The sequence below is a fragment of the Oncorhynchus keta genome, unplaced genomic scaffold (assembly GCF_023373465.1).
Source record: "Oncorhynchus keta strain PuntledgeMale-10-30-2019 unplaced genomic scaffold, Oket_V2 Un_contig_9417_pilon_pilon, whole genome shotgun sequence".
Classification (NCBI taxonomy): domain Eukaryota; kingdom Metazoa; phylum Chordata; class Actinopteri; order Salmoniformes; family Salmonidae; genus Oncorhynchus; species Oncorhynchus keta.
Genome location: NW_026290530.1, coordinates 40,676 through 63,148, shown reverse-complemented (window position 1 = coordinate 63,148; position 22,473 = coordinate 40,676). Strand labels below are relative to the sequence as shown.

General features: G+C 44.7%; 1 protein-coding gene across 5 annotated transcripts in view; it reads left to right on the top strand.

The window, feature by feature from the left end:
• LOC118382038 (NLR family CARD domain-containing protein 3-like) overlaps window positions 1-22,053 on the top strand; it is a 40,878-nt gene extending 18,825 nt beyond the window's left edge. The window contains exons 3-11 of one of the 5 annotated variants that reach the window (XM_052512903.1): window positions 9,392-9,508; window positions 12,027-12,111; window positions 12,253-12,481; window positions 12,859-14,650; window positions 14,934-15,107; window positions 17,606-17,779; window positions 18,124-18,297; window positions 19,636-19,682; window positions 20,000-22,053. In XM_052512903.1, coding sequence (XP_052368863.1) covers window positions 9,392-9,508; window positions 12,027-12,111; window positions 12,253-12,481; window positions 12,859-14,650; window positions 14,934-15,107; window positions 17,606-17,779; window positions 18,124-18,297; window positions 19,636-19,682; window positions 20,000-20,532 — 3,325 coding nt within the window. In that variant the 3' untranslated portion in view covers window positions 20,533-22,053. The remainder of the gene's footprint in view (window positions 1-9,391; window positions 9,509-12,026; window positions 12,112-12,252; window positions 12,482-12,858; window positions 14,651-14,933; window positions 15,108-17,605; window positions 17,780-18,123; window positions 18,298-19,635; window positions 19,683-19,999) is intronic. The other 4 variants (XM_052512902.1, XM_052512897.1, XM_052512900.1 and 1 more) reach the window with 4 other exon arrangements.
• The last annotated feature ends 420 nt before the right edge of the window (window positions 22,054-22,473 follow it).

Below are 22,473 nucleotides of genomic sequence, written 5' to 3'. Positions count from 1 at the left end.
AGATGTCTTAGACCACTGAACCAGGGTCTGTAGTGATCCTCTAGTACTGAGATGTCCTAGACCACTGAACCAGGGTCTGTAGTGATCCTCTAGTACTGAGATGTCTTAGACCACTGAACCAGGGTCTGTAGTGATCCTCTAGTACTGAGATGTCTTAGACCACTGAACCAGGGTCTGTAGTGACTCCTCTAGTACTGAGATGTCTTAGACCACTGAACCAGGGTCTGTAGTGATCCTCTAGTACTGAGATGTCTTAGACCACTGAACCAGGGTCTGTAGTGATCCTCTAGTACTGAGATGTCTTAGACCACTGAACCAGGGTCTGTAGTGACTCCTCTAGTACTGAGATGCCTTAGACCACTGAACCAGGGTCTGTAGTGATCCTCTAGTACTGAGATGCCTTAGACCACTGAACCAGGGTCTGTAGTGATCCTCTAGTACTGAGATGCCTTAGACCACTGAACCAGGGTCTGTAGTGATCCTCTAGTACTGAGATGTCTTAGACCACTGAACCAGGGTCTGTAGTGACTCCTCTAGTACTGAGATGTCTTAGACCACTGAACCAGGGTCTGTAGTGACTCCTCTAGTACTGAGATGTCTTAGACCACTGAACCAGGGTCTGTAGTGATCCTCTAGTACTGGGATGTCTTAGACCACTGAACCAGGGTCTGTAGTGATCCTCTAGTACTGAGATGTCTTAGACCACTGAACCACTTGGGAGCCCGTATTAGTTTCCAGTAAAAGGTGTCCAAACTTAAACAAAATGCATGTCCCTGACCTCTTTTTAAGATGTGGCCAATTTAAACAGCCAGAATATATTTTTTTAAGTAAAAAATGTGTTGTTTCTAAATGGCGGGGCAGGTTTGAGACTGATCTAAGGAATTAAGCACAAAAAAACACTCTATTCTCAGCCACACCAATGTCTATACGTCAATTAATTAATGAAATGAAATGAAATCAAATTGTTTTTGTCACATGCGCTGAATAACGTGAAATGCTTGCTTACAAGCCCTTAATTAACCAACAATGCATTTTTAAGAAAATACCTAAAAAGTAAGAGATAATAAAAAGTATAATAATGAATATTAATGAAGGGTTTTAGGGTATGTAAAGAGTTATTAAAGTGACTATGCATGGATAATAACAGAGAGTAGCAGCAGTGTAGAGGGGGGGGGGCAATGAAAATAGTCTGGGTAGCCAGTTGATTAGATGTTCAGGAGTCTTATGGCTTGGCGGTTATTAGCTGTTTAGAAGCCTCTTGGTCCTAGACTTGGCCCTCCAGTACCGCTTGACGTGTAGTAGCAGAGAGAACAGTCTATGACTAGGGTGGCTGGAGTCAATTTTTAGGGCCTTCCTCTGACACCGCCTGGTATAAAGGTCCTGGATGGCAGGAAGCTTGGTATGTACTAGGCTGTACGTACTAACCTCTGTTGTGCCTTGCGGTCGGAGGCCGATCAGTTGCCATACCAGGCAGTGATGAAACCGGTCAGGATGCTCTCGATGGTGCAGCTGTAAAACCTTTTGAGGATCTGAGGACCCATGCCAAATCTTTTCAGTCTCCTGAGGGGGAATAGGTTTTGTCGTGCCCTCTTCACGACTGTCTTGGTGTGCTTGGACCATGTTAGTTTGTTGGTGATGTGGACACCAAGGAACTTGAAGCTCTCAACCTGCATTTAATTGCTAAATATTTCCAATAGACGGCAGCATAAGACCACAAAGCATCCGTTGGTCATTGTATTTTGTGTTTTCGTTATATATTTGTTCAGGCCAGGGTGTGACATGGGTTTATTGTGTTGTGATATTGGGGTTTTTGTAGGCATTGGGATTGTGGTTGATTAGGGGTGTGTCTAGTTTAGGCTTGGCTGCCTGAGGCGGTTCTCAATCAGAGTCAGGTGATTCTTGTTGTCTCTGATAGGGAACCGTATTTAGGTAGCCTGGGTTTCACTGTGTATCTCGTGGGTGATTGTTCCTGTCTCTGTGTAGTGTTCACCAGATAGGCTGTAATTAGGTTTCACGTTCCGTTCGTTGTTTTTGTATTTATTAAGTTATTTCATGTATCGTCATTTGTTTTCATTAAAGACATGAGTAACCACCACGCTGCATTTCGGTCCGACTCTCTTTCGACGAACGAACGCCGTTACAGAATCACCCACCACACACGGACCGAGTGGCGTGGTTACAGGCAGCGACAGCAGGAGCAGCGAAGGGAGGACGTTATGGACAGCAGAAGTATGGAGTATACTACGTGGGAAGAAATAGACAGGTGGGCGGTCGACCCAGAGAGAGTGCCGGAACCCGCCTGGGATTCGCTGGAGCAGTGCGAAGAGGCTGCACTACTTGGAGAAATGGACTTGGGAGGAGATTCTGGACGGAAAAGGACCATGGGCACAGCCTGGAGAATATCGCCGCCCCAAGGAAGAACTGGAGACGGCTAAAGCGGAGAGGCGCTGGTATGAGGAGGCAGCACGGCGACGCTTATGGAAGCCTGAGAGTCAGCCCCAAAAATGTATTGGATTGGGGGCTTACAGGGAGTATGGCTATGCCAGGTAGGAGACCTGCGCAAATTCCCTGTGCTTACCGGGGGGCTAGAGAGACCGGGCAGGCACCGTGTTATGCTATGGAGCGCACGGTGTTTCCAGTGCGGGTGCAGAGCCAGCTGCGACTCATACCAGCCCTTCCTATTGGCCAGGCTAGAGTGGGCATCGAGCCAGGTAAGGTTGGGCAGGCTCGGTGCTCAAGAGCTCCAGTGTGCCTGCACGGTCCGGTCTATCCAGAGCCACCTCCACACACCAGTCCTCCGGTGGCAGCTCCCCGCACCAGGCTTCCTGTGCATGTCCTCGGCCCAGTACCACCAGTGCCAGCACCACGCATCAGGCCTACAGTGCGCCTCGCCTCTCCTGCGCTGCCGGACCCTCCCGCCTGTTCAGCGCTATCAGAGCCTTCCTCCTCTACAGCCCTGCTGGAGTCTCCTGTCTGTTCAGCGCTATCAGAGCCTTCCTCCTCTACAGCGCTGCTGGAGTCTCCTGTCTGTTCAGCGCTATCAGAGCCTTTCTCCTCTCCTGCGCTACCGGAGTCTCCCGCCTGTTCAGCGCTTCTAGAGCCTTCCTCCTCTACAGCGCTGCCGGAGCCTCCTGCCTGTTCGGAGCAGCCTGAGCTGCCAGTCTGCATGAAGCAGCCAGAGCTGTCAGTCTGCAAGGAGCTGCCAGTCTGCAAGGAGCTGCCAGTCTGCAAGGTGCTGCCAGCCTGCATGGAGCAGTCAGAGCTGTCAGCCTGCATGAAGCAGTCAGAGCTGTCAGTCTGTATGAAGCAGCCAGAACTGTCAGTCTGCATGAAGCAGCCAGAGCTGCCAGTCTGCAAAGACCTGTCAGTCTGCAAGGAGCTGCCAGTCTGCAAGGAGCTGCCAGTCTGCAAGGAGCTGTCAGTCTGCAAGGAGCTGTCAGCCTGCATGGAGCAGCCAGAGCTGTCAGTCTGCAAGGAGCTGCCAGTCTGCAAGGAGCTGCCAGTCCTCAAGGTGCTGTCAGCCTGCATGGAGCAGCCAGAGCTAGTCTGCATGGAGCAGCCAGAGCTGTCAGTCTGCATAGAGCAGGTAGATCCGCGAGTCAGCCATGATCTTCTAGATCTGCCAGTCAACCAGGATCTTCCAGATCCGCCAGCCAGCCAGGATCTACCGGAGCCTACTACCTGCCTGAGCTTCATCTCAGTACTGGGCTTCCTCTCAGTACTGGGCTTTCTCAGTCCCGGGCTTCCCCTCAGTCCCGGCTTCCCCTCAGTCCCGAGCTGCCCCTCAGTCCCGAGCTGCCCCTCAGTTCAGTGGGGTTCTGGGTGAGGACTATTAGGCCATGGTCGGCGGCGAGGGTGGATTATCCCAGGACACGAAGGGGAGGAACTATGACATTAATGTAGTCGGGTCCACGTCCCGAGCCGGAACCGCCACCATGGACAGACGCCCACCCGGACCCTCCCTATGGTTGTGAGGTGCGTCCGGGAGTCCGCACCTTAGGGGGGGGTTCTGTCACACCTTGGTCATTGTATTTTGTGTTTTCGTTATATATTTGTTCAGGCCAGGGTGTGACATGGGTTTATTGTGTTGTCATATTGTTTTTTTTGTAGGCATTGGGATTGTGGTTGATTAGGGGTGTGTCTAGTTAGGCTTGGCTGCCTGAGGCGGTTCTCAATCAGAGTCAGGTGATTCTTGTTGTCTCTGATAGGGAACCGTATTCACCAGATAGGCTGTAATTAGGTTTCACGTTCCGTTTGTTGTTTTTGTATTTATTAAGTTATTTCATGTATCATCATTTGTTTTCATTAAAGACATGAGTAACCACCACGCTGCATTTCGGTCCGACTCTTTCGATGAACGAACGCCGTTACACCGTTACAGTATACAGGCAGCAATTTGATCTGACATGAAATAGCATGCAACCACAGACTATATGTCCCATGATTTTCTAAAATGGTCACTCATTACTTTAGTTAGCTATACATCTCGTATTAGGCCTGTGTTGCTTTAGGGAGAGCAAATAAAATAGTGACTATAGCAGGTATTGAACCCTGGGTAAATTATCACTAGTCAGAACCTCAACCTGAGTATACATTCATTATCAACCTCTTAATACCTCATATTGGGAATAAACAGACTTGAAATAGAAAAGACAATATTGCGTCTTTCAATATATAAGTTACATCATGCAATCCTAGCGGTCAGCAAATTTAGGTCAACATGCCCTTCGTTTGTGCAAGAAGGCAGAGTGACGGCTTTTTGCCGGAGCTGAGTTGGCTACTTGTGTGAGAAGCCAGAGTGGGTCGATGCTGGTTGATGAATTTGACAAAGAATGTTCTGGGAAAATAAGTTTTTCTCTACTAAAGTAGGGGGAGTGTTGGTGTTTCCACGGAGAAAACTAAACTAATCTTCTGAAATTTCAATTGTGGTCTTATGCTGCCATCTATTGGAATTATGAAGCAACTGCAGGAGTACTGAATTTACATTACATTACATTTAAGTCATTTAGAAGACGCTCTTATCCAGAGCGACTTACAAATTGGTGCATTCACCTTATGACATCGAGTGGAACAGTCACTTTACAATAGTGCATCTAAATCTTAAAGGGGGGGGGTGAGAGGGATTACTTATCCTATCCTAGGTATTCCTTAAAGAGGTGGGGTTTCAGGTGTCTCCGGAAGGTGGTGATTGACTCCGCTGTCCTGGCGTCGAGAGGGAGTTTGTTCCACCATTGGGGGGCTAGAGCAGCGAACAGTTTTGACTGGGCTGAGCGGGAGCTGTACTTCCTCAGTGGTAGGGAGGCGAGCAGGCCAGAGGTGGATGAACGCAGTGCCCTTGTTTGGGTGTAGGGCCTGATCAGAGCCTGGAGGTACTGAGGTGCCGTTCCCCTCACAGCTCCGTAGGCAAGCACCATGGTCTTGTAGCGGATGCGAGCTTCAACTGGAAGCCAGTGGAGAGAACGGAGGAGCGGGGTGACGTGAGAGAACTTGGGAAGGTTGAACACCAGACGGGCTGCGGCGTTCTGGATGAGTTGAAGGGGTTTAATGGCACAGGCAGGGAGCCCAGCCAACAGCGAGTTGCAGTAATCCAGACGGGAGATGACAAGTGCCTGGATTAGGACCTGCGCCGCTTCCTGTGTGAGGCAGGGTCGTACTCTGCGGATGTTGTAGAGCATGAACCTACAGGAACGGGCCACTGCCTTGATGTTGGTTGAGAACGACAGGGTGTTGTCCAGGATCACGCCAAGGTTCTTAGCGCTCTGGGAGGAGGACACAATGGAGTTGTCAACCGTGATGGCGAGATCATGGAACGGGCAGTCCTTCCCCGGGAGGAAGAGCAGCTCCGTCTTGCCGAGGTTCAGCTTGAGGTGGTGATCCGTCATCCACACTGATATGTCTGCCAGACATGCAGAGATGCGATTCGCCACCTGGTCATCAGAAGGGGGAAAGGAGAAGATTAATTGTGTGTCGTCTGCATAGCAATGATAGGAGAGACCATGTGAGGTTATGACAGAGCCAAGTGACTTGGTGTATAGCGAGAATAGGAGAGGGCCTAGAACAGAGCCCTGGGGGACACCAGTGGTGAGAGCGCGTGGTGAGGAGACAGATTCTCGCCACGCCACCTGGTAGGAGCGACCTGTCAGGTAGGACGCAATCCAAGCGTGGGCCGCGCCGGAGATGCCCAACTCGGAGAGGGTGGAGAGGAGGATCTGATGGTTCACAGTATCGAAGGCAGCCGATAGATCTAGAAGGATGAGAGCAGAGGAGAGAGAGTTAGCTTTAGCAGTGCGGAGCGCCTCCGTGATACAGAGGAGAGCAGTCTCAGTTGAATGACTAGTCTTGAAACCTGACTGATTTGGATCAAGAAGGTCATTCAGAGAGAGATAGCGGGAGAGCTGGCCAAGGACGGCACGTTCAAGAGTTTTGGAGAGAAAAGAAAGAAGGGATACTGGTCTGTAATTGTTGACATTGGAGGGATCGAGTGTAGGTTTTTTCAGAAGGGGTGCAACTCTCGCTCTCTTGAAGACGGAAGGGACGTAGCCAGCGGTCAGGGATGAGTTGATGAGTGAGGTGAGGTAAGGGAGAAGGTCTCCGGAAATGGTCTGGAGAAGAGAGGAGGGGATAGGGTCAAGCAGGCAGGTTGTTGGGCGGCCGGCCGTCACAAGACGCGAGATTTCATCTGGAGAGAGAGGGGAGAAAGAGGTCAGAGCACAGGGTAGGGCAGTGTGAGCAGAACCAGCGGTGTCGTTTGACTTAGCAAACGAGGATCGGATGTCGTCGACCTTCTTTTCAAAATGGTTGACGAAGTCATCTGCAGAGAGGGAGGAGGAGGGGGAGGGGGAGGAGGATTCAGGAGGGAGGAGAAGGTGGCAAAGAGCTTCCTAGGGTTAGAGGCAGATGCTTGGAATTTAGAGTGGTAGAAAGTGGCTTTAGCAGCAGAGACAGAGGAGGAAAATGTAGAGAGGAGGGAGTGAAAGGATGCCAGGTCCGCAGGGAGGCGAGTTTTCCTCCATTTCCGCTCGGCTGCCCGGAGCCCTGTTCTGTGAGCTCGCAGTGAGTCATCGAGCCACGGAGCGGGAGCGGGAGGGGAGGACCGAGCCGGCCTGGAGGATAGGGGACATAGAGAGTCAAAGGATGCAGAGAGGGAGGAGAGGAGGGTTGAGGAGGCAGAATCAGGAGATAGGTTGGAGAAGGTTTGAGCAGAGGGAAGAGATGATAGGATGGAAGAGGAGAGAGTAGCGGGGGAGAGAGAGCGAAGGTTGGGACGGCGCGATACCATCCGAGTAGGGGCAGTGTGGGAGGTGTTGGATGAGAGCGAGAGGGAAAAGGATACAAGGTAGTGGTCGGAGACTTGGAGAGGAGTTGCAGTGAGGTTAGTGGAAGTACAGCATCTAGTAAAGATGAGGTCGAGCGTATTGCCTGCCTTGTGAGTAGGGGGGGAAGGTGAGAGGGTGAGGTCAAAAGAGGAGAGGAGTGGAAAGAAGGAGGCAGAGAGGAATGAGTCAAAGGTAGACGTGGGGAGGTTAAAGTCGCCAAGAACTGTGAGAGGTGAGCCGTCCTCAGGAAAGGAGCTTATCAAGGCATCAAGCTCATTGATGAACTCTCCGAGGGAACCTGGAGGGCGATAAATGATAAGGATGTTAAGCTTGAAAGGGCTGGTAACTGTGACAGCATGGAATTCAAAGGAGGCGATAGACAGATGGGTAAGGGGAGAAAGAGAGAATGACCACTTGGGAGAGATGAGGATCCCGGTGCCACCACCCCGCTGACCAGAAGCTCTCGGGTGTGCGAGAACACGTGGGCGGACGAAGAGAGAGCAGTAGGAGTAGCAGTGTTGTCTGTGGTGATCCATGTTTCCGTCAGTGCCAAGAAGTCGAGGGACTGGAGGGAGGCATAGGCTGAGATGAACTCTGCCTTGTTGGCCGCAGATCGGCAGTTCCAGAGGCTACCGGAGACCTGGAACTCCACGTGGGTCGTGCGCGCTGGGACCACCAGATTAGGGTGGCCGCGGCCACGCGGTGTGGGGCGTTTGTATGGTCTGTGCAGAGAGGAGAGAACAGGGATAGACAGACACATAGTTGACAGGCTACAGAAGAGGCTACGCTAATGCAAAGGAGATTGGAATGACAAGTGGACTACACGTCTCGAATGTTCAGAAAGTTAAGCTTACGTAGCAATAATCTTATTGACTAAAATGATTAAAATGATACAGTACTGCTGAAGTAGGCTAGCTGGCAGTGGGTGCGTTGTTGACACTACACTAATCAAGTCGTTCCGTTGAGTGTAATAGTTTTGACAGTGCTGCTATTCGGGGGCTAGCTGGCTAGCTAGTAGTGTTGTTTACAAAGACGGCTATGTAGCTAGCTACGATCAAACAAATCAAGCCGTTATACTGTAATGAAATAAAATGAAAATGTGATACTACCTGTGAATGCGACCGGGTTGTTGAGTCTATTCAGAAGACGTTGGCTAGCTGTTGGCTAGCTGTCGGCTAGCTGTTGGCTAGCTAGCAGAGTCTCCTACGTTAAGGACGACAAATAGCTGGCTAGCTAACCTCGGTAAATTAAGATAATCACTCTAAGACTACACACTCTAAACTACACAATTATCTTGGATACGAAGACAGCAAAGACAGCTATGTAGCTAGCTAACACTACACTACTCAAGTCGTTCAGTTGAGTGTAATAGTTTCTCCAGTGCAGCTAATCAGTGGACGTTAGCTAGCTGGCTAGTGAAGACTACGTTAGGACGGCGAAATACGAAATATCTTTGAAAATATCTTTGATACAAAGACGGCTATGTAGCTAGCTAAGAAGAAATTTCTAAGATTTAGACAAATCAAACCGTTGTGCTATAATGAAATGTAATGAAATGTAATGAAAAAGTTATACTACCTGTGGAGCGATGTGTCGATGCGACCGCTCGCTCCAACCCACACACATGAATAATGTATAATTCTTTACTAAAGCAGTAATTACTCAAATATAACATTTTCTAGTTGAATTTACCACTTACAACTATAAAATAACCATTTATAGCATAACACAATTAAACTGACATAAACCAAAACCTAAAAACATTTAGTTTTGCTACATATATATTTTTTGCTGACTGGATCGAGCCGGTTGGTCTCATTTGAGAGTGATCCAGAAATATAGCATTTTGCAAAAAATATTACTATTTGTCTCTCTGAAATTAAACCATCAAGTGATTTAGTAACATTGAACAACCCCATGCCATGACGAGATAGTGAAAAAACACACCAATCTCGTTCAGAATTTTACGAACAATTCTGATAATTGATATATATCGTTTTGGAATGAAACTCTTGTTTCCCCATCTAACATCAGAGTAGATGAGAGATGTAATGTTTGTCTCTGTTTTGTTGAAGCCCAATCAAGCAGGAGAGACCAGCCTCCCCTGTTCCCAGCTGTGTGTCCATGAAGAGTGACTGGTCTATGAGTCAACCTTTACAGTTTAGAGAGGGAGACTTTTCTACTGAACCAAGGTAAGAAGAACTAATGGGTCATGATAGGTGAGTTAAACAACACTGTCTCTCTTCCGGGGCTGACAGAGATGGCCGCCTCGCTTCGCTTCGCATTCCTAGGAAACTATGCAGTATTTAGTTTTTTTAATGTTATTTCTTACATTGGTACCCCAGGTAATCTTAGGTTTCATTACATACAGTCAGGATGAACTACTGACTATAAGAGCAACGTCAACTCACAATCATTATGACCAGGAATATGACTTTCCCGAAGCGGATCCTGTGTTCTGCCTTCCACCCAGGACAACGGATCAGATCCCAGCCGGCGACCCTAAACAACGTCGTCGTAAAAGGGGAAAACGAAGCGGTCTTCTGGTCAGACTCCGGAGACGGGCACATCGTGCACCACTCCCTAGCATACTTCTCACCAATGTCCAGTCTCTTGACAACAAGGTTGATGAAATCCGAGCAAGGGTAGCTTTCCAGAGGGACATCAGAGACTGTAACGTTCTTTGCTTCACGGAAACATGGCTCACTAGAGAGACACTATCAGAGTCGTGCAGCCAGCTGGTTTCTCCACACATCGCGCTGACAGAAACAAACATCTTTCTGGTAAGAAGAGGGGCGGGGGCGTATGCCTAATGGTTAACGAGACGTGGTGTGATCACAACAACATACAGGAACTCAAGTCCTTCTGTTCACCTGACTTAGAATTCCTCACAATCAAATGTCGACTGCATTATCTACCAAGAGAATTGTCTTCGATTATAATCACAGCCATATATATTCCCCCCAAGCAGACACATGGATGGCCCTGAACAAACTTTATTTGACTCTTTGCAAACTGGAAACCACATATCCTGAGGCTGCATTCATTGTAGCTGGGGATTTAACAAGGCTAATCTGAAAACAAGACTCCCTAAATTCTATCAGCATATCGATTGCGCAACCAGGGCTGATAAAACCCTGGATCATTGTTATTCTAACTTCCGAGACCGACGCATATATGGCCATCTCCCACCCTCCTTTCGGAAAAGCTGACCACGACTCCATTTTGTTGATCCCTGCCTACAGACAGAGAATAAAACAAGAAGTTCCCGGGCTGAGGTCTGTCCAACGCTGGTCCGACCAATCTGATTCCACACTCCAAGACTGCTTCCATCACGTGGACTGGGAAATGTTCCGCATTGCATCCAAAATTCACGAATACGTGGCCATGCACGCCTCCAACTCAATCATCAAGTGTGCAGACGACACTACAGTGGTAGGCTTGATTACTAACAACGACGAGACGGCCTACAGGGAGGAGGTGAGGGCCCTCTGAGTGTGGTGTCAGGAAAATAACCTCACACTCAACGTTAACAAAACAGAGGAGATGATTATGGACTTCAGGAATCAGCAGAGGGACAGTGGACAGTGGTAGAGAGGGAAGTAAGTTTTAAGGTCCTCGGCGTACACATCACAGACCAACTGAATTGGTCCACCCACACAGACAGCATTGTGAAGAAGGCGCAGCAGCTCCTCTTCAACCTCAGGAGGCTGAAGAAATTCGGCTTGTCACCAAAAGCACTCACAAACTTCTACAGATGCACAATCGAGAGCATCCTGTCGGGCTGTATCACCGCCTGATACGGCAACTGCTCCGCCCACAACCGTAAGGCTCTCCAAAGGGTAGTGAGGTCTGCACAACGCATCACCGGGGGCAATCTACCTGCCCTCCAGGACACCTACACCACCCGATGTTACAGGAAGGCCATGAAGATCATCAAGGACAACAACCACCCGAGCCACTGCCTGTTCACCCCGCTATCATCCAGAAGGCGAGGTCAGTACAGGTGCATCAATGCAGGGACTGAGAGAATGAAAAACAGCTTATATCTTAAGGCCATTAGACTGTTAAACAGCCACCACTAACATTGAGTGGCTGCTGCCAACATACTGACTCAACTCCAGCCACTTTAATAATGGGAATTGATGGAAATTGACGTAAAAAATGTATAACTAGCCACTTTAAACAATGCCACGACGCCAGGACAGCGGAGTCAATCACCACCTTCCGGAGACACCTGAAACCCCACCTCTTTAAGGAATACCTAGGATAGGATAAGTAATCCCTCTCACCCCCCCCCCCTTTAAGATTTAGATGCACTATTGTAAAGTGACTGTTCCACTGGATGTCATAAGGTGAATGCACCAATTTGTAAGTCGCTCTGGATAAGAGCGTCTGCTAAATGACTTAAATGTAAATGTAAATAATGTTTCCTCATCTCATATGTATATGTATATACTGTACTCAATATCATCTACTGCATCTTGCCATCTTTCTGTCATACATGTATCATTAGCCACTTTAAAATATGTCACTTATGTTTACAAATGTTTACGTGACAAATAAAATTTGATTTGATTTGATTTTCCCCATTTTTGTTGTTGTTTTCTTAATCCATAGGCTCCTTTTGTCCATTTTCATAGTCCTAAAACAGAATTAAACAAACACAACATTCCTTCCCTATGTGTGTGTCTCATGTTTTGTCCACAGAAATCAACAAAAGAGATCAGAGTCAGAGATTCTCAGTGTTCAGTCTTCCCAGAGTCATCAAACAGACCTGGACTCCATATTCAGTGTATGTGGTCCTGTTATGTACATTTGTTTTTGTTGACCTCAAGTAAAGTTGGTCTGTCAATCATTCATTAATGTATTAATGAGAAATAATATATTCTCTTTAACATATTTACTTAATACTTATTTACTTTATTTATTTCAGTTGCTTGAAGAGAATACTATGACATTCGTGACGAACGAGCTGAAGATGTTCAAGAGGATTCTTAGTCCAGAACTCACAGAAGGCTTTGAGAGTCAGAAGCAGGACAAGGAAGTGGTGGACGCTGAAGATGAGCAGCAGGAGAGCAGTGCCAGAGAGGGGGCTCTGAAGATCACACTGCACGTCCTGAGGAAAATGAACCAGAAGCAGCTTGCTGACACACTGGAGAAATGTAAGATCTGTCTGTCTCATGTTGAATGCTGTTTTATAACATTTAAAAAGCTGTAGCTAAAGTACAGCTAAAGTAGCTGTGTAACTCAATGATATTGTAGCAGCCTTAACACAACACCTAGTGACCTCATCAAGTAGCAGCAGGGATGTGTTGTGGTGATTCATTTAGAGAGAGAACATTAATAATACCATCAATAATACCAATAATAATATAATCAGTCACACCAGTCTGTAATGCATTATGAAAACATTTACACATTTATACAGTCAGTTAAGATAATAAATTATTATAATGTAAAACTTTATAACAGTCCTACAATACTGTAGACATTAAAACATACATAATATTAATATCCTCTGTGGTATTTCTTCATTCAGATGAGATTGCTGTGATTTGCCAACGTGAACTCAAATCTAATCTAAAGAAGAAGTGTCAATGTGTATTTGAGGGGATCGCTAAACAAGGAAACCCAACACTTCTCAATAAGATCTACACAGAGCTCTACATCACAGAGGGTGGAACAGGAGAGGTCAATAATGAACATGAGCTGAGACAGATTGAGACAACAACCAGGAAACAAGCAAGACCAGAGACTGCAATCAAATGTAACGACATCGTCAAACCCTTAACTGGACAAGACAAACCTATCAGAACTGTGCTGACAAAGGGAGTCGCTGGCATTGGAAAAACAGTCTCTGTGCAGAAGTTCATTCTGGACTGGGCTGAAGGAAAAGCAAATCAGGATGTCCAATTTATATTTTCATTCCCTTTTCGGGAGCTGAATTTGATGAAAGAGGACAAACACACTTTCATTGAACTTCTCAATCACTTCTCAATGGAAACCAAAGAATCAAGAATCTCCAACTACAACAAGTACAAAGTTCTGTTCATCTTTGATGGTCTGGATGAGTGCCGACTGCCCCTAGACTTCCAGAAGAACAAGATCTGTTGTGACGTCACAGAGTCAACCTCAGTGGATGTTCTGCTGACAAATCTCATCAGGGGAAATATGCTTCCCTCTGCTCTCCTCTGGATAACTACCCGACCTGCAGCAGCCAATAAGATCCCTTCAGGGTGTGTTGACCAGGTAACAGAGGTACGAGGGTTCAATGACCCACAGAAGGAGGAGTACTTCAGGAAGAGATTCAGTGATGAGGACCTGGCCAGCAGAATCATCTCAAACATAAAGACATCAAGGAGCCTCCACATCATGTGCCACATTCCAGTCTTCTGTTGGATTTCTGCAATAGTCCTTGAACACATGTTGAAACATAAGAGAGAAGAGATGCCCAAGACTCTGACTGAGATGTACACACACCTTGTGGTGTTTCATACCAAACAGAAGAATGAAAAGTATCTTGGGAAAGAAGAGACAGGTCCACACTGGAATAAACAGAGCATTCTGTCACTGGGAAAACTGGCTTTTCAGCAGCTTGTGAATGGCAATCTGATTTTCTATGAAGAAGACCTGAAGGAGGCTGGCATTGATGTCAATGAAGCCTCAGTGTACTCAGGATTGTGCACACAGCTCTTTAAAGAGGAACGTGGGCTGTACCAGGACAAGGTGTACTGCTTTGTTCATCTGAGCATTCAGGAGTTTCTGGCTGCTGTATATGTGTTCCTCTCATTCATCAACAACAATGAGAATCTAATGGCCGAACCGCAATCAATGTCCAGGAACCTTTCTGCTCTGTTCAGAGACAAGCGTAAAGTTACTGTCTACAAGAGTGCTGTGGATAAAGCCTTACAAAGTGAGACAGGAAACCTGGACCTTTTCCTCCGCTTCCTTCTGGGCCTCTCACTGGAGTCCAATCAGAAGCACTTACGAGGTCTACTGACAAAGACAAGAAGCAGCTCACAGAGCCATGAAAAAACAGTCAAGTACATCAAGGAGAAGATCAGGGAGAATCCCTCTCCAGAGAGGTGCATCAATCTGTTCCACTGTCTGAATGAACTGAAGGACCATTCTCTAGTGGAGGAGATCCAAAGATACCTGAGATCAGGAAGTCTCTCAAAACCCAACCTGTCACCTGCACAGTGGTCAGCTCTGGTCTTTGTGTTGCTGACTTCAGAAAAGGAGCTGGATGTGTTTGACCTGAAGAAATACTCCAGATCAGAGGAAGGTCTTCTGAGGCTGCTGCCAGTGGTCAAAGCCTCCAGAGCTGTTCTGTGAGTAAATAAAATGACATTTAAGAACTAATCATCAGGAAGAAATATTCAGTTTAGAGAAAAATATGTATCATAATATGTGTATACTATTATATTAAAAAACATATTGAATAAATGCATTGATGTTCACATTAGTAGAACAATATGACCATACAATTATAGGAGATGGAAAATGAATCTATATGTTGTTTTGGAGAATAAACCAAATGCATCTGCCATTGTCCTTCTACACTACTGGTGTTAAATTAGCAATGTGTTTGAAGTCATGATGATCTCTTTGCAGGCTGTCAGACTCTGAAGTCACAGAGGAAGGCTGTGCTTCTCTGGTCTCAGCTCTGGAGTCAAACCCCTCACATCTGAGAGAGCTGGATCTGAGTAACAATGACTTGAAGGATTCAGGAGTGAAGCTGCTCTCTGCTGGACTGGGGAATCACCACTGTAAACTGGAGACTCTGAGGTCAGTATTATCAGATATGAAAGCACTTTATGTATGTAGTTCTCCCATTTGAAAAAGTCGTAATTATTCAGACACATTCACTTATATTGTAAAGTAGTCATACGTTTAGTATTTGGTCCCATATTCCAAGCCTGCAGTGATTACATTAATCTTGTGATTCTACTAACTTGTTGAATGCATTTGCAGTTTGTCTTGGTTGTGTTTTGGATGTTTTTCCGATTAGAAACTGAATGGTGAATAATGTCCTGTCATTTTGGAGTCACTTCACATGTATTATCAGTAAGAATAGAATATGTTTCTGAACACTTCTACATTCATGTGGATGCTACTATGATGATGAATAATCATGAATGAATCGTGAATGATGATAAATGAGAAAGCAACAGAGGCACAAAGATCAGACCCCCTCTGTTATTGGTAATGGTGAGAGGTTAGCATGTTTTGTTGTAGCCTCTGTTATTGGTAATGGTGAGAGGTTAGCATGTTTTGTTGTAGCCTCTGTTATTGGTAATGGTGAGAGGTTAGCATGTTTTGTTGCAGCCTCTGTTATTGGTAATGGTGAGAGGTTAGCATGTTGTGTTGTAGCCTCTGTTATTGGTAATGGTGAGAGGTTAGCATGTTTTGTTGTAGCCTCTGTTATTGGTAATGGTGAGATGTTAGCATGTTTTGTTGTAGCCTCTGTTATTGGTAATGGTGAGAGGTTAGCATGTTTTGTTGTAGTCTCTGTTATTGGTAATGGTGAGAGGTTAGTATGTTTTGTTGTAGTCTCTGTTATTGGTAATGGTGAGAGGTTAGCATGTTTTGTTGTAATGGTGAGAGGTTAGCATGTTTTGGTAGCCTCTGTTATGGTAATGGTGAGAGGTTAGCATGTTTTGTTGTAGCCTCTGTTATTGGTAATGGTGAGAGGTTAGCATGTTTTGTTGTAGCCTCTGTTATTGGTAATGGTGAGAGGTTAGCATGTTTTGTTGTAGCCTAGCTGTTTTGTTGTAGTCTCTGGTATTGGTAATGGTGAGAGGTCATGTTTTGTTGTAGCAATGTTTTTTTGTTGTAGCCTCTGTTATTGGTAATGGTGAGAGGTTAGCATGTTTTGTTGTAGTCTCTGTTATTGGTAATGGTGAGAGGTTAGCATGTTTTGTTGATGTATCTGTTATTGGTAATGGTGAGAGGTTAGCATGTTTTGTTGATGTATCTGTTATTAGTTATGGTGAGAGGTTAGCATGTTTTGTTGTAGCCTCTGACTTTCTCACTCATTATTATTCATGATTCATTCATGATTTTTCTTAATCATCAGGATTCATATCGTTTGTTTAGAAACATGTTCTCTACTCACTTAGAATATTCATCAAGTCACCATCCACCATTTTACTGTTGGACAAAACACAACCAAAACACAACCAAAACACACTTCAAATGCAAACAATGACTTTACTAATAAAACCTTTGACTACTTTAATACACAATGAGTGAATTGGTCAGAATACTTATGTCTTCTTCTTATGGGGGACTAGATACATGAAGTGCGTTATTTCTAATTGTGAAACACATATGTATTAAAATACCATCAAATATAGGTGAAATACTTGATCTGAAATAAAACCTCACTGTCTAAATAGATATGGTGTGGACTGTATACTCAATACAATCTAAATCTGATACCTCACTGTCTAAATAGATATGGTGTGGACTGTATACTCAATACAATCTAAATCTGATTCCTGACTGTCTAAATAGATATGGTGTGGACTGTATACTGTATACTCAATACAATCTAAATCTGATTCCTCACTGTCTAAATAGATATGGTGTGGACTGTATACTCAATACAATCTAAATCTGATACCTCACTGTCTAAATAGATATGGTGTGGACTGTATACTCAATACAATCTAAATCTGATACCTCACTGTCTAAATAGATATGGTGTGGACTGTATACTCAATACAATATAAATCTGATACCTCACTGTCTAAATAGATATGGTGTGGACTGTATACTCAATACAATCTAAATCTGATACCCCACTGTCTAAATAGATATGGTGTGGACTGTATACTAAATACAATCTAAATCTGATACCTCACTGTCTAAATAGATATGGTGTGGACTGTATTCTCAATACAATCTAAATCTGATACCTCACTGTCTAAATAGATATGGTGTGGACTGTATACTCAATACAATCTAAATCTGATACCTCACTGTCTAAATAGATATGGTGTGGACTGTATACTCAATACAATCTAAATCTGATACTTCACTGTCTGTCTTCTGACTGCTTTTTAAACTGGTCTGGTCACTAGAATATTTGTACATGTTTCTATCTGGAGGCAATTCTTTGACGCATTTGTCATTTTTTATGATGATACACTATTTTACGAATAGATATGGAAGGTTTCAGGACACTGATATATCTGAATATGTTTAAAAAATATATACTGCCACTATTCTCACCACCAAAGAATATCAGTGTGATTTTAATATGATTTGACTCTTTACAGGCTGTCAGGCTGTCTAGTCACAGAGGAAGGTTGTGCTTCTCTGGTCTCAGTTCTCAGTTCAAACCCCTCACACCTGAGAGAGCTGGATCTGAGTAACAATGACCTGAAGGATTCAGGAGTGGAGCTGCTCTCTGCTGGACTGGGGAATCCCCAATGTAAACTGGAGACTCTGAGGTCAGTATTCCTGTAGTTGGTCAACAAGTGATAACTGTTCACCAGATCTACCTGTGTTTTCCAGGAACACATAGTCCACACCATATGTGTTTGGACAGTGAAGTTTACAGTTTTACATTTGGTGCTATGCTCCAGCATTTTGGATTTGAGATATAATATTTCATATTAGGCGACATTACAGTCACCTTTTATTTGAAAGGACACTGATGTATCTAAACATTTTGAAAAAATGTCCTGCGACTATTTTAATTTAACTATTTTATTTTATTCTAATATATATAATGGCACTATTTTCACCACCAAAGAATATCAGTGTGATTTTAATACGATTTGACTCTTTGCAGGCTGTCAGGCTGTCTAGTCACAGAGGAAGGCTGTGTTTCTCTGGTCTCAGCTCTGAGGTCAAACCCCTCACACCTGAGAGAGCTGGACCTGAGCTACAATCACCCAGGAGACTCAGGAGTCAGACTGCTCTCTGCTGGACTGGAGGATCCACACTGCAGACTGGAGAAACTCAAGTATGTAGAGGGTTTATGTCAATGTTCATAGCAGACATGTTTGACTTATCAGGATTGTTAAGACAAACATTCGTATCACCACTTGGACAAAGTTATGTCCTGACTCTGTGGCCAGTGTGTGTGTGTGTGTGTGTGTGTGTGTGTTTGTGTGTGCATGTGTGTGTGTCCAGTAAGTGTGTCCAGTGTGTGTCTCCCGTGTGTGTGTGTCTCCAGTGTGTGTGTGTGTGTGTCTCCAGTGTGTGTGTGTGTGTCTCCAGTGTCTGTGTCTCTCCAGTGACACTGTCATGGACATTTCCTGTATTACCAAATCATGGGAGAGCAAACCACACACAAGTGTTATCATAAAGTCCCATCTTTAATTATATGAGCTTCACCATAGCCCTGTGACTCTCAGATCAATTCAGTGTCCATTAATGAATTATCTGAGAGTGCTTACAAAACAGTGCTTAGTATCATTTATATCCAAATCACACCCATCAAAACTCACGACAAATAACAGATCTTTGGAACATTACACAAATAACCTTTTACTTGAAAAAAAGGAGTATCCTGTAGCCAGACAGCATTAGCTATAAATTATTCTTCAGTTTAGTCTCCTAAACCGAAGCTCCTATCTCATTCTTGGTACCACTTAGAACCAAAACATTACCTCATCCAATGGCATATATCAATAGTCAATTCCAGTCACTGCCATCCTCCTCTCCCCAATGGGAAAAGTAGGGAGTTACTGGCATACAGACATTGTGGAGCCAAGAGGTAATTGGTTCCCCCTCAATCATCCCTTCACATGGTTTAAAAGGAACCTTTACATATGAAGACGAGCCTCACCTCTCTGGGGCCCAAGTAACTTTATCCACATAAGCAAATTTATGAATATTGATAAAACATCTTATTTATCAATGTTACCTAAAGAATTCTGATTCTGCTACCACAACACACACACACACAGTACACACACACACACACACACACACACACACACACACACACACACACACACACACACACACACACACACACACACACACACACACACACACACACACACACACACACACACACACACACACACACACACACAGTACACACACACACACACACACACACAAAACACACAAGAGACACACACACACACTGGATACACACACATACAGGACACACGCTGGAGACACACAGACTCAGCGGAGACACACACACACACTGGACACACATACAAACATGCTGGACACACACATACACATACACACTGGACACTGTGTGTGTGTATGTGTGTGTGTGTGTGTGTTGTGGTCAGGTGTATCCCTCAATGACTGTCTGTTCTTCTGCTTACCGCTACAGTGTGGGACATGGTGGAGAGAACAGAATGAAACCTGGGCTTAGAAAATGTGAGTGTTAACTGCTGTGAAGAATATGAACTAAGAATAAGTCTTAATTCAAGTTAAGTCAAAGTCAAAGACCACCATTATTACTTACTAGGTCATATTAAATATCAGTTGTAGTGTGTGTGTGTAATTAATGTAAATAAGTGTGTTTTATATTACCATACAGTATAACATATGATCATTCAACAAGTCTCAAGTTACCTTAACTTCTCCTTTTGATAACTTGAAACATCTACATTAAATTAATTAGTGAAACGTGAGTTAACATTCTAATGTGAATGATGATAATTTCTAATATTGTGTCTGGTTTCATCCATCAGATGTCTGTGATCTCACACTGGACCCAAACACAGTGAACAAACTCCTCTCTCTGTCTGAGGAGAACAGAAAGGTGACATGGAGGAGAGAAAAGCTGCCGTATCCTGATCACCCAGAGAGATTTGAGGTCTGTAGACAGGTGCTGTGTAGAGAGGGTCTGACTGGCCGCTGTTACTGGGAGGTAGAGTGGAGTGGGGAAGAGGCTGGTATAGGAGTGACATATAAAGGAATAAACAGGAGAGGAGGGGCTAAAGACTGTGTGATTGGGCACAATGACAAGTCCTGGAGTCTGATCTGCTATGACAACAGTTACATTGCCAGTCACAATAATAATCTCACTCCCATAGACGTCCACCCCGCCAGCTCCCACAGAGTAGGAGTGTATCTGGACTGGCCAGCCGGCACACTGTCCTTCTATAGAGCCTCCTCTGACACACTGACCCACCTGATCACATTCACCTCCACATTCACTGAGCCCCTCTATCCAGGGTTTTGGGTGTGGTGGGATGGCGACTCAGTGTCTCTTTGTCAGTGATACACACATACACACACACACAGACTCAGACACACACACACACACACACACACACACACACACACACACACTGGATGCAGACACTGACACACACACTCGACGCATAGACATTGTCATGATGTTGGCCTCTTTGAGTATATACCCCTCTCTGCCTCCCCTTGCCTCCTTCAACTAGGCTGCTGTGGTCAGAGGTCATAAATTCCTGAGAAGACCTCATGTACACACAGTTATAGAGAGTGGTTTTTCATGGAGACAAAGTAAATCCTTCTACCTCACAGACCTTGAGGTACGAACAAATTTCATGTTCCGGAGAAAGTATAAAAGATCGGTGAAGAATCCAGCTACGAACTGGTCCGATTGTCACAACTTGGGGTATTCAAACGTGTGTAGATCAGTCAATTCTTAATTTAAAGACTTAAAACTCAGTATTCTGTAAGTGGCTATCTCAATCAAGACATGTGTTTACTTATAGCTTCCTGTGCCAAATGGAAGTGCCTTTAATTGGGTCACACTGTCTGTTAAAAAAGTCACATTTTTAAAACTTCATATGTGTAACCCTCCTGAACTGTAAATCAGTCATTTCTCCCAACAGATGTCAAAGAAAAGCTCTCACACACACACACAGCAAGGATGGAGTGAAAAAGTGCGGTGCTTAAAGACACAGAGAGCAGGCAATGGCATTACCATAATCTCTAGGCCGTGCAGAGTTCAACGAGATATCCCGCTTGACCGTAGCTCGCTCGGTCTAAGCGCAGCGACCATTAGAATAGTAGGCCCAAAATGAAACCTGCCCCATAACGTCATTTGATTTTTGGTGACAGTGAGAGAACCGTTAGGGTGAGAAGCACAATTCGACCTCAGGTACGTTCCTAAGGTCCTCCCGATCCGTGCAAGCCTAACCTTGACCGTGTGGCATTAACCCTTAACAGTTAAAATAAGGTGTTTACATCAAACAGTTTGCATTGACTTCTCTCCCCATAGGAATACATTGCCTGCACTCCTAAATTCAACCTGAAGCCTGTATGGGTTATGAATGCCGTATTAACCTGTTTTCGGTACCAGTCCATCAGGCCGCTATGAGGTCTACCTAAATCAGTCAGTTTTTATAGTAAAGACTTAAAACTCAGGATTCTGTAAAAGAATACCCCAATGAGGATATGTGTTGACTTATAGCTTCCTGTGCCAACCGGAAGTGCCATAATTGGTGTCTCAGGGGCTGTTTCGAAGGGTTAAGAACGTCAGATCTTTCCAAAACTTCATATGTGTGATTAGGCAACCCCCATGAACTGTAAATCCGTCATTTTTCCCATACAATTTCAAAGGAAAACTAAATCACACACACACAGCTTGGAAGGAGAGACACATTGGGGTGCGTAGAGACATACACTGCCTGCATTACATTTACATTACATTTAAGTCATTTAGCAGACGCTCTTATCCAGAGCGACTTACAAATTGGTGCATTCACCTTATGACATCAAGTGGAACAGTCACTTTACAATAGTGCATCTAAATCTTAAAGGGGGGTGAGAGGGATTACTTATCCTATCCTAGGTATTCCTTAAAGAGGTGGGGCATTAGTTAATCTTGTTGGAACTTTTAAAGAACCGTCAGACCTAGAGTTCCGAAACTTTAGAATCCTGTTCTAGACCTCGGCTCGATAGTGCGTGGTGAGTTACGTGGCTCTAGAAGGTTCTCGGACCGAGAAACAGCCTCGTACATTTGCAATGACTTCAATTCATTTTTGCATCACGAAAATGACGACATTTAGAAATGTCCCAGAGTCGCAAGCATATTCTCATTTCATGGAACCATATTTACTGTTTGTTTATGCATTTCTGTGAATTACTTAGTTATTAATAAACAAATGATTTAAGACAATTGATGATTCATAGTCAATTGATGTATGGATGACTCATAGTGAGTTTAAGACAACAATTT